Genomic DNA, 12,265 nt, shown 5'->3' with positions numbered 1-12,265 from the left:
GATCCTAGGCTTGTGTGCGGCTGCTTTCCCATGGAAACCTATTTCATGAAGCTCCCGAACAGTTCTTGTGCTGATGTTGCTTCCAGAGGCAGTTCGGAATTTGGTAGTGTGAGTTGCAACCGAGGACAGATGATTTTTACATGCTGTGCACTTCAGCACTCGGCGGTCCTGTTCTGTAAAGCTTGTGGCCTACCACTTCACGGCTAAGCCGTTGTTGCTCCTAGACAATTACAGTTGACCGGGGCAGCTCTAGCAGGGCAGAAATTTGACGAACTGATTGTTGGAAAGGTGGCATCCTATGACAGTGCCACATTGAAAGTCACTGAGCTCTTCAGTAAGGCCAGTCTACTGCCAATGTTCATCTATTGAGACTGCATGGCTGTGTCCTCTATTGTATGCACCTGTCAGCAACGGGTCTGGCTGAAATAGCTGAATACACTAATTTGAAGGGGTGTCCACATACTTTTGTTTGTATATTGTGTATAATCCAAATATGGGATTTGGCCTGTCTCTGAAACAAATGGAGGCATTGTAGAGTCCAAATGCTCTAGGGAGGCTCTTCATCTGTCTTGAAATCGTTACTTTGCCTCTATCCACCACTAAAATCAATGGAAGGTCATAATGTTTATCTATAATAAATCAGGTTAAACTAATCAGAAAAAAAGAGAGATTTGGCAGCTAGAAAGTTATATGGATGGAAGAAAAAAGACAAATAGACAGACACAGGTTTAGTGACACGAGTACATCTCTCTTTCCTCTCTGTTTAGTGAGTCTACACATTGATCTTATCTAAACTTCAGCTGAAGTTGGGTCATCTAGCTCTTCTTCTACATTTGACTAATGCACAGTATTTAACAATTTGTCTAAGTTACTCTTGTGCACAGGAGTGCCCAAATGCACTGTTTCAAGGGAAATATATGGATTGTGATTAAGAATAAATTGTGATACAAATTGTGCAAAACAGCAATGTATGGTGTCTTCATTGTTTTTTCAAATGGGAAGTCTATCATAAATATTTCCTAGACCTCTCACATTAAAACATACAGAAGATAACACTATTTCTGTAATTTTATGAATATCATTTTGAAATACAAATATAGTATTTGCACAAGAATATAATTTTCATACCAAATGGGCTATTTGGGAAATAAATCAGCGCCACAAGCAGAAACTCTCCCACACAGACTAAAGTGCTTACAAACTTGGGCCACTTTGGTATGATGCAACTTTGCATACTACCACTGGAATGATGGCAGAGAATAGTAGAACTTGCTGGTTGTACTCCAATTCTGTGCTAGGAATTTATCCTTGAAATATCAACTGGTCGGTTGGTCTTTCATGAGTTGAAGTCCCTCAGTCAGGCACTCGAAATGCAGCTCAGTCCAGTTTTAGAGAGAAAAGCCATTGCTTATGTCAGGATGTCCTGCGGATCAACTTTTGAAGTGAAAACTGCCAGGGTCTCCACCAATAAAACTGTTGAACTTCAGTGAAGGAAGTCTGAATAATTCCAAATAGATTAACCTCTGGTTCTGTGAAAAGCCATATAGTGCTTCTGAAAAAACTCCCCAGAGCTGACAGTCTGGTGGATGGAAGGTGGGCCCACAGAGCTCTGAGTGACAGGAATCCCTCCTGCTCTGCTCACATTGGGTCAGGTGCGCTGGATCTAAGACGTGACGACTGCGGATGGAACACATCTGAGAGCCTTGAGGAATGTCTTGTTTTCTGGCCAAAAGCAGAAACACAAAAGAAAGGTAAATATTTTCTATTCTCAGTACAAACTGATCTGTCCATCAGTAGTGGTGTGTGGATAAAATCATTGGGGAAGCCAAGCCAGGAAAAAAAAAAACTGCCATATTACAACCTATTGCGTTGTTTGCTCTATAACCTGTTAGGTCTATTTTTCAGTGTGAAGGCATATGAACTAAGGCCGAGACAATAAACTTTTGTTTCATCACAAAACCAGAGAACAACATATGTCCACAAAACATATTGCATGTAACAAACAGTTACATGACCTAGCAAGTTAATGTTTGACATTTTAGGACTACTAAACAACTATTGATTTAGAACCACGAGTTACCGCAAGTGTCAAAGAAAACAGGCACTGCCTTCACTATTCCAGCAACATTTCATCATCTAATCACCTAAGTCTAATACATTGACAACTAAAAGATACCAAAAACGATTTAGTCCAATCAACGAAAGCTAAATCTGATGTGGCTGTACACGGTCCTGCTTGCTGTCAGTCTGTCTGTAAGTGGAAAAAACATGTTGACTCAGCCTACTTGTTGAAAAATGCCAATGCCATCCTCTTTCATGTTGCCTAAACGGTCTATACACGCTTTTAGTTTGTTGTCCTAGGTTACTAAAATGCTTGCTCGCTAGCCTAACTTTCTTTCATGAGCAACAATGTGCCAGGCCCGCTAGTTAACTACATATACATTAGCTAGCGACATGTTGAACTTCCATCCTCTCAGGCCAGGGGCTCAATGTATGCATTTATGATTTGATCAGAATCACCTTTATAATCATTGGCCAGTACAGAGAATTAAGTAAAACCACAAGCTCAAATCCCTATCTTCATCCATGGCTAATTTAGGAAAGGGACAATTTTAGCTAGCTAGCTACCGGAGGACAATGACACAATGAGTTATAACAATTCAAGTTATGTCGATGTTGTTTGGCTTCATATGTGATAGGTGTGAAGCCAAATGCAAACTGGCCAAATGCAAACTGGCTTCCCTTGACACTGTTTTTTGGTGCGCCAGGACCATTCACAGCTGAACTCACTCAGTTTAGCATAACGCGGATTGGTTATTACTTTATTTAAATAATGATCAAGGGAGGCCAAATGCTCGCTGCCTTCCCTTGCATTCAATGCTACAGACGGCAACAATGTCATACTCTTTTTGATCAGACAGCATAGATGGGCTACACATACAGAGAGAGGGGCGCTGTTTCGTTAACTTGGATGCTTCCTCCAGTAAGATATGTTCAGCCTCTTGCGAATTTAAGGAAATTTATGAAACACAGAGACAAAATAAATTATTTTTATGTTTTTTTCTTGGTCATTTTTTTTGGGGGGGAAGCCTGGCTTCCCTTGGCATCCACGAATACACGCCACTGCTGCCCATATGATCAATCAACCACGCACAAAGATCCAGTTCTAGAAATGGCCTGTGGTTCAAAGTGTACCCAATTGTCATACTTGAGTAAAAGTAAAGATGTCTTAATAGAAAATGACTCAAGTAAAAGTGAAAGTCACCCAGTAGAATAATTGAGTAAAAGTATTTGATTTGAAATATACTTAAGTATCAAAAGTAAATGCAATTACTAAAATATACATTAGTATCAAAAGTAAATGCTATAAATCACTTCAACTCCTTATATTAAGCAAACCAGACAGCATGGTTTTCTTGTTTAAAAATGTCCGGATAGCGAGGGGCACCCTCCAACAGTGACATAATTTACAAACAACGCATTTGTGTTGATCAGAGGCAGAAGGGATGACCACCTGTTCTCTTGATATGTGTGTGAATTGGGCCATTTTCCCTTACTGCTAAGCATTCCAAATGTAGCGACTTCTTTTGGGTGTCAGGGAAAATGTATGAGTGTAAAAAGTACATATTTTCTTAGGAATGTAGTGGAGTAAAAGTTGTCAAATAGAAATAGTGAAGTACAGATACCCCCAAAAAACGACTCACTGTACCTGTCTTTGTCAGGACTAGCCTGTGTCAGCTGATCTGTCAAGCCGTTACTGTTCCTCACATCCAGCGTTGGGGTAAGCCTCTGCCTCCTGGCTCTGAAACATGTACTGGAACACATGATTCATGGGGGGGATTAGATACTACTGCAGATAACACTGACCAGTACTATAAACCAACTGCAGAGAGGCTACATGCACAGCACACACTGATTCATACTCCCAAGAAGTGAGGTCAAATGTTGACAAGTTGGTTTTACCATTACCTGCCTTTGTCTGTCTAAAGCCAGTCATTTATGGCTGACACAGTAATGGTCGTCACTAGTTACCACAGACAAAGTCAAACCCAGCCGATTTCTACAATTTCTCTTCTTAAAATCTGATTTGAAACCTAATCTTAACTCTAACCTAAACCACACTGCTAACCTTATATGAAGACCGAATTTTACGATATATACTATTTAAACTTTGTGGCTTTGGCAACTAGTGGAAAATCACAGTAACTCATAACTTGTGTTGACTTTACTGACTGGTTGATTTCACTGAATATATATAAACTATAAACTAGCCTTCAAGATATAATATCTGGGCAGAGCTAATTCAAACACCACAAACATATTCTACTCACTGATTTTAGGTTAGACTCCATATCATTAAAGTTCCACTCACTCAAGGGCAGGTTGAAATTGAATGGCTGTAAAGACAGAACAGCGTCATATCAGTATGAGCTCTTATCTAGTGAAGAGAAACTTCACATGGGAGCTATTATGCCTGTTTCTGCAGTAACGTTGTTTCCCCCGTGCTTCCGGGGGACAGGCTTTAAACACACTGTCTGCCAAGCTTCGGAGTGTCCTACTCACATCTATGACAGCAGCGGTGGGCTCCACACTTTGCTGGTGGGTCCTCAGGAGAAGCTGCAAGTCCTCTAGACTCATGTCCACATTCTCTACAGCATCAGGTACTTCTGGTCTACAACACACACACCATATCACACTACTCGGGCTTCACTTGAAAACAATCCATTAATATGTAATAAAATAAAACAATGTAGAGCTGTTTATCTGTGTGTGTGTGTGTGTGTGTGGGGGGGGTGTACCTTTCCAGAGCAGGTCTCTTGCTTCTCCTCTCTGCTCCAGACCCTCTGCCCTCCAGGACGGACTGTACCATGGCAACATGGAGGACAGGGGGTTCAGAACACACCTCGCAGGAGCCCAGTGGAACACCTTCCCCCCGGCCTCGCACCCCTGGGCTCACTGGTTCCTCTTTGATAAGCATCATACACTTATCCCTGTGTGGGGACAGATACACAGCATTCTTATCAGTTTATATCAGCCCTGCTGAATAAGGCTAGATACTGGATTTTTTTACTTTGGAAATCACTACAGGATAAAAGGTGACTTTGACCTTTGATCCTCACCTTGTCTCCTCTGTTTGCATTTGAATGGCCATGTTGGTGGTTTGTGACATTTCCGTAACGTCTGATATGATTGGTCCTCCTGTCATTGCACTATTGGAGCAAGAGGCAGTTTCTGTAGATGGCTGTAGAGAAAGAGCAGTAAGAGAGTTTGATTAAAAGGTTTGTGAAGCTCACAGCCTGACAGTCACTGTGCAGTTCAAAATATAAAGGGCTTTATTTTATGATAATCATAATGTCCCAATGCTAAATGGAAACTATAAATGCAGTACAACTAGCAAAAAGGTAGAGTGGGTTCTCACCGACTGGATATAGAAGGGCTCATGCAGGGACTCCATTTGGTGGCTATGGCTGAACTTAGAGGCTGGAGGTGTGGTGGAGCCAACATCCAACATGAGGGGACTGGGTGGGGGGGAATATTGAGAAAACAATGCGAGTCAATGGAAATACTCTTGTGCAATGACATGCCATGGAACTGACCGAGCCATAGAGACCCGTGTCTGCTCGTCTTTACTGGATGAGAGCCAAGGATAAGGGGAAGTAACTGCAAGGGTGACTAAGAAAGCAGTGGTAGTTTTGAGAAACGAGCTTGGCTTGAGTAGAACACGTAGACCTTAAAACACTGAATAACCCACTTACTTTTCAAACACTGAGAAAAGTTAATAATGTATGTTAGTAATTACACTATGTAAATGACTTTTGTGATATTTTCTTTCATTTATCTTATAACAGCCACTACTGTTTCTATTTTGCCAAGGCTGTGTACACAATCTCAATCAGTTTAATTTACTGGAACCAATACTTAGCACAAACAGCAGGGCACAATGACAACATGAATTGTATTGTAGAACACAGCTAAGCCAAAGTGATGAATGTGAACAATGTCCAGTTAATGTAGTCAGTTGTGATTGTAAATCTTTAGGTGTTATGGACATGACAGTTGTAATTCAGTTGTACAACTGAATGCATTCAACTGAAATGTGTCTTCCGCATTTAACCAAACACCTCTGAATCAGAGAGGAGCTGCCATAATCAATATCCACGTCTTCTAATGGGTTAACTGCCTTGCTCAGGGGCAGAACGACAGATTTTTACCTTGTTTACCTTGTCTGGGATTTGATCCAGCAACCTTACTGGCCCAATGCTCTAACCACTAACCACCTGCGAACATATGAGCGTTGTATGTGACTGTGCCTTGTCCTTCGACCGATTTGTTCACACGGGTCACACAAGCTGACAGTGCATTTCTCTTAGAGGATAGAGGGTCATGCGCCCTGGTTAAGTGGGGTGGTGTGGGAGGATGGGAGGGGGGGTGAGTGATTGTGTGTGTGTGTGTGTGTGTGTGTGTGTGTGAGGGGCTTAGAGCTCAGTAGGTCTGATTCAGCATTCAGCACCATTCATCTCAACTGTGATTGTGCAGCGCGTCAGCTGACCACATCCAGCTGAGTTGGTCGTTCCCACTGCAGTGTTTGTGTTACTATTGTCGATTTGTTAGTATAGTGTGTTAATGAGTGTATGTACATTCAGGTGTGTTTGTGTGTGTGTGTTTTTGAGTGCATGTATTGTTAATCTTAGCCTTTGTGTGTGTACGTGTGTGTGTGTACGTGTGTGTGTGTGTGTGTACTACAAAGAGAAGCAGTATACTCACAGCTTTCTCTTCATTCCTACAGTGCTGGGTGCGTTTGATTGCATCTGGCTGAATAGGAACTGAATCAGCTATAAAGGAGCAAAAAACAGAATGATGCAGCACAAAGTCTCTCTAGACAGACGGGTTGCCTCTTACAATGTACCGCGATCTGGGTTTCTGAGACTAGCACCAAAGTAACACACTGACTCCTCCCCTGTTGCTCGCTCTCTAACACACACACACACACACACACTATTGTCATGTTTGTTCAGAGGTTCTCACCTTGTTCATGACTTTCTGCTGCTGGGTGTGGTTCTGTCTCAGTGAGACCACCTCTCTCCACAGCACCTCATTCTGCCTGGAGGAGTAAGACAGACCACTGTGACATTCACCACTTCATTATCAACCCCCTCACTCACCACCCCCGCATGTGTGTGATCTATGTGTGATTAAATGGTGTGACTAGGCAATGCTCGGATTTCAGCCTGTTCACCCTGATGTCTCATATCTGAGCGCTCAGCCAAATGTCATCCACCTATTCCAGATCAGACAGAGACATGTGACAAGATCACCTGTACTGCTACCTTGACGCATGCACCTGACCAGCACACCGGACACTACTATAGGGCGCAACGGTCAGGTGAGCGGCTGAATGTTCTCTTCAACCAATGTAGACAATAGACCAAACCATTGGAACATACAATGCGGCCAGGGACAATGCATGGACTACTGAGGATGGACTAGGAGTTGCTTTGACTCTGTTGCATATGGCTTAGTATGATTAGTAATATGTTTTGTCCCAGTTCAGTGCCTCAAACTAAATTTCCTTAAACCAGCTACAGTACTGTATTGATTTAGCATGTGTCATACATTGTGGATATAGTTATGATTGATGCGTTGTATCAGCACACTGTTCTTCCTACTTACTGTTTCATGTCTTGCATCTGACACTCCATGTTCTCTTGTTGACTGCGCAGCACCTGCACCTCATACAGCAGCTTACTCAAGTCCTCCTGTCGTACTTTAGTCTCCTCACTCTTCACGATGGAGACCTAAACACACACACAGAGGTCTTACCGTGTGTGTGTGTGTGTGTGTGTTTTACTTCCTAGGTTTCTGTCTCACCTTCCTCTTGATGTGCTCCAGCAGGTGTTCGTGGCCTTGCAGGAAGTAGAGGTGCTGGAACTCTGTGTCGTCTCGCTCTGGCTTCACCAGGCCACTCTGCTCTATGTTCACCACCTTCCTGAAGCCATCTGCACACCAGTCCACAGTTAGCGGCACACAACACACACACCTCCAGAGGCAAACACTCAAATGAATACCTATCCTACAGTACCTACACAATACACAAGTCATTCCTACACTATTCACTTCTAAATACTGCTAAATATCCGAGAGGGTCTTTATTCTTTGAGGAGAGGTACTCACACATGTTGAGCTGACGGACAAAGCTGGCCATGTTGTTATGTTTGAAGTATTTTGGCAGCACCTCCTTGGCAAACCTTCCCTGGTCAAAAACATGGAAGCTGGTCCCAGTCTGAGGGACATAACCAAAATAGGGGTTTGTGTTTAAGTTCTATGGACCACTGATTGGCCATTGACTACCTCAATTCAACATTGAGATCCAGTTTCCCAGACACAGATCAATGCTTTTTAGTCCAGGACGTTAGTGTCAAAACCATATAAGGCTCAGTCCTATAAATCATGTCAAGGTTGATCAAATAGGAAGTCTTATTTGCTTTACAACAAGAAGTCCATATTAAAATCTTTACTTTGCATTTCCTAGTTCTTTTTGAAAAACCTATCTGGAGTTGAGCAGACAGGGGAATCTTAGCCACTTTCCTTTTTAATTTCTTAGAATTTAAGCATGCTGAAATGAAAGTTGAGGGAAAAAACATTTCAGGAAGCTGTACACAACCTATTTCACAGTAAATCAATGACAAGATTATGCACTTTTGTCACTTAGTCAAAGTCCAGTAGCACAGGGGTAATCAACCTAGGGTCAGCGAAAATATTTGTAGAAAATTCCCCCCCAATGTCTTTATGAATATTGCTAGAAACAACAGAATGAATACATTTTCAGTAGAAAAGAGCAGCATGTCTTCTTTCTAATGATGACAACTTTATTTCTTGACTTGGATATTTAAAAAAATACCAACCTATGGCTAATCTTTGTTTAACAAGCGAAACAGCTGCTATAAGTGAAAATGTGTTACCTTTCTAGCTCAGTGTTGGGGAGTAGCCTAGTGAACTACATGTAGTTCAACTACTTGGTGGTAGTTGAACTAAATTCAAATCTTGGTAGTGTTTTAGACATAACTTTTTTGCCATGTAGCGGTGAAGCTATCCTGCGTTCACGTGCTCAACTTTGTTTCATTCTGTGCTTTTCGGTCACTGTGCAAGAAAAAGGTTGAAGAGCCCTGCAGTGTCACATTATTTTAGTGTTGAAAATAGGTTGGCCAAATTATTTCCATTTTTTTGTTGTAATTGTCAATATATCTGTCCCAATACGAGTCCAGCACACAAAATCAGCTAATGATCATGATGAAATCATTCTTAATTTTCTCAAAGATAGCTACTCACTGACATTTTGAGGACTCTGTAAACGAGATTGTGGAGTCTTCGGCATAACAGTATCAGGTACAAAAATAAAGATGTCGAGGAGTGCTTAGTGTGTGGTCTCACCACTCCTTCATAGACACAATGCTGACATACTAGTCATTATTTTTATTACATTTTCCATACTTTTAAAAAGGGAACGAGACAAAGGCATTTTCTAATTTCACTGATGAATTGCAAGGCAGGCAAGTATGTGTCGAGTTAACCAAAGGTTTAAACAGATATCTTGTTTTGTTAACCCGGGTATAAATGGTCACCAATTGATTTGATGTTCAAACATAGAACTATCCTTGAGTAATAGACAAGTAGAATCTTCACGAAAATAGACTTCTCTATCTTGTCATTTCTATCAAACACATGAAATATATTCCACTGTATGAAAGACCGCTAACTCTCTTTAACCAACCAGAAGTGTAAGTCCTTCAGGTACTCACAGCACTCCAGCAGATGAGATGGTTGGTGTCCGGGTCCTCGACCAGGGTCCACAGTTTGGTTAGGAAGGCAGGCACGTTACTGGCATAACCCCCATCCACACCAATAGAGCCAGGAGATTCCTGCATGGCTGTGCTTCAGTTGGATGAACAAACTGTTATTAAGAATGTGTATGAGAGAGTGTGTACGTGCCCAGGTCCTACTCCATTTCTGAGCTGCTTTGCTGCTGACTCTCTCTGGACTACTCATTCGGCCATATCAGGCCCTGTCATCCCTACAGGCCAGCGTCAGCACAAACCTGCCCCTGCAGCGTCACCATAGCCCTCCAACACAAAAGACCCCACTGGGGAACAATACAGGCCATCACAAAGCCTAAAATAATACCACACTGTCATGCCAAACAATAGGAGCACCAGCACAGGAGCACTGGTGAGTACGTGTGTGTGTCCAGATATAAACACTCCTATAAGAACAACTTTTCAGGACCAGTTCCAAGAGGAGAGTTGTTGTCTCAAAGACCGCACATTCATCACAATTCATAAAGGCCATGATTACACCAACCTACACTCACAGACTCATCTACACTCAGACTCATCATAGCTCAAGGACAAACACAAATATCATATAACCCTTAGAAAGAGTACATTGTACAGTATGTGGTTTGTAAGATTTTTGTATCAACAACCACTGGTTTTGTGTAACAATTTTTCGAGAAATTTGTTTGCGAGGTTGTTTGTGTCATTGAAAAATCTGATAAAATACATTTCAAATCCTGGTCAGAAATAAATTAGTTCCTATTTGTGACCATGCCATTTGAATTCTTGTTTGCATCCCTGGAGAATGCGAATTTTATGTATCTTGATCTGTGGTTAGTCACATGACAAATACACTGAACAAAAATATAAATCCAACATGTGAAGTGTTGGTCCCATGCTTCAAGAACTGAAATAAAAGATCCCAGAAAGCTTATTTCTCTCAAATGTTGTGCACAAATTTGTTAACATCCCTATTGGTGATAATTTCATCCACCTGAAAGATGTGGCATATCAAGAAGCTGATTAAACAGCATAATCATTACACAAGTGCACCTTGTGCTGGTGACAATAGTCCACTCTAAAATGGGAAGTTGTGTCCCACAACACAATGCCACAGATGTCTCATGTTTTGAGGGAGCGTGCAATTGGCACGCTGACTGCAGGAATGTCCACCGGAGCTTTTGCCAGAGAATTTTATGTTCCTCGTTCTACCAATAGCCGCCTCCAACTTCATTTTAGAGAAATTGGCAGTACTTCCAACCAGCATCACAACCGCAGACCACATGTAACCACACCAGCCCAGGACCTCCACATTTGGCTTCTTCACCTGCCAGATCGTCGGAGACCAGCCACCTGGACAGCTGATGAAACCGTGGATTTGCACAACCAAATAATTTCTGTACAAACTGTCTCAGGAAAGCTCATCTGCACACTCGTCATCCTCACCAGGGGCTTGACCTGACTGCAGTTCGGCATCATAACCAACTTCAGTGGGCAAATGCTCACCTTCAATGAATCACGGTATGGCATCGTGTGGTCGAGTGGTTTGCTGATGTCAACGTTGTGAACAGAGCCCCATGGTGGCAATGGGTTTATGCTATGGGCAGGCATAAGCTACGGACAATGAACACAATTGCATTTTATCGATGACAATTTCAAAGCACAGAGATACCATGACGAGATCCTTATCCTGATCCCGCAATAACCATGTTTCAGCATGATAATGCACAATCCCATGTCGCAAGGATCTATACAGAATTCCTGGAAGTTGACAATGTCCAAGTTCTTCGATGGCCTGCATACTCACCAGACATGTCATCTATTGAGCATGTTTGGGACGCTCTGGATTTACGTGTACGACAGCGTGTGCCAGTTCCGATTACCTTATATGAACTGACTATTCGTCAGGGTCACACTATTTTTTTTAAAACGATACAATTGTGCTGTCTGGTTTGCCTAATATAATGAATTTGAGATGATTTATACTTTTACTTTTGATACTTAAACATATTTTTGAAATTACATTTACTTTTCATACTTAAGTATATTTCAAACCCAATACTTTTAGACTTTTACTCAAGTAGTATTTTACTGGGTGACTTTCACTTTCACTTGAGTCATTTTCTATTAAGGTATATTTACTTATACTCAAGTATGACAATTGGGTACTTTTCCCACCACTTCATAACGGAAATGTAACTTTGTTCTGGCCTACAATGTTAAAAATAATGGACTTCTGGCGCCATCTGGTGCCAGAAAATCATATACTACGGATGGCCAGTTTATAGTCACTGCACATAGAACACTGTAATAACAAGGTGTCTCATATCCTCTTTCATTTGAATATGAGCTTCACGATGTCTTCCAGGTGGACCAACAGGATGTCTCCAACAGCTAGCCAGGTTCGGAGGCTTCATGCAGGCAGGCCAAAAATG

General features: G+C 41.8%; 1 protein-coding gene across 1 annotated transcript; it reads right to left on the bottom strand.

Moving 5' to 3' along the window:
- Positions 1 to 278: 278 nt before the first annotated feature.
- On the bottom strand, positions 279 to 10,064 carry hsf4 (heat shock transcription factor 4). The gene is made up of 13 exons (XM_042301157.1): positions 9,798 to 10,064; positions 8,173 to 8,281; positions 7,870 to 7,997; positions 7,672 to 7,796; positions 7,027 to 7,102; positions 6,766 to 6,833; positions 5,420 to 5,519; positions 5,121 to 5,242; positions 4,800 to 4,991; positions 4,564 to 4,672; positions 4,332 to 4,397; positions 3,710 to 3,814; positions 279 to 1,722 (listed from the first exon to the last, which is right to left on the bottom strand). Exons 1-12 carry the CDS (start codon positions 9,921 to 9,923, stop codon positions 3,755 to 3,757), a joined length of 1,281 nt encoding a protein of 426 aa, XP_042157091.1. The 5' UTR covers positions 9,924 to 10,064; the 3' UTR covers positions 279 to 1,722; positions 3,710 to 3,754.
- Between the last annotated feature and the right edge of the window lie 2,201 nt (positions 10,065 to 12,265).

The sequence above is a fragment of the Oncorhynchus tshawytscha genome, linkage group LG19 (assembly GCF_018296145.1).
Source record: "Oncorhynchus tshawytscha isolate Ot180627B linkage group LG19, Otsh_v2.0, whole genome shotgun sequence".
Classification (NCBI taxonomy): domain Eukaryota; kingdom Metazoa; phylum Chordata; class Actinopteri; order Salmoniformes; family Salmonidae; genus Oncorhynchus; species Oncorhynchus tshawytscha.
The sequence above is the reverse complement of the archived record's forward strand: the minus strand, read 5'-3'. Positions and strand labels throughout refer to the sequence as shown.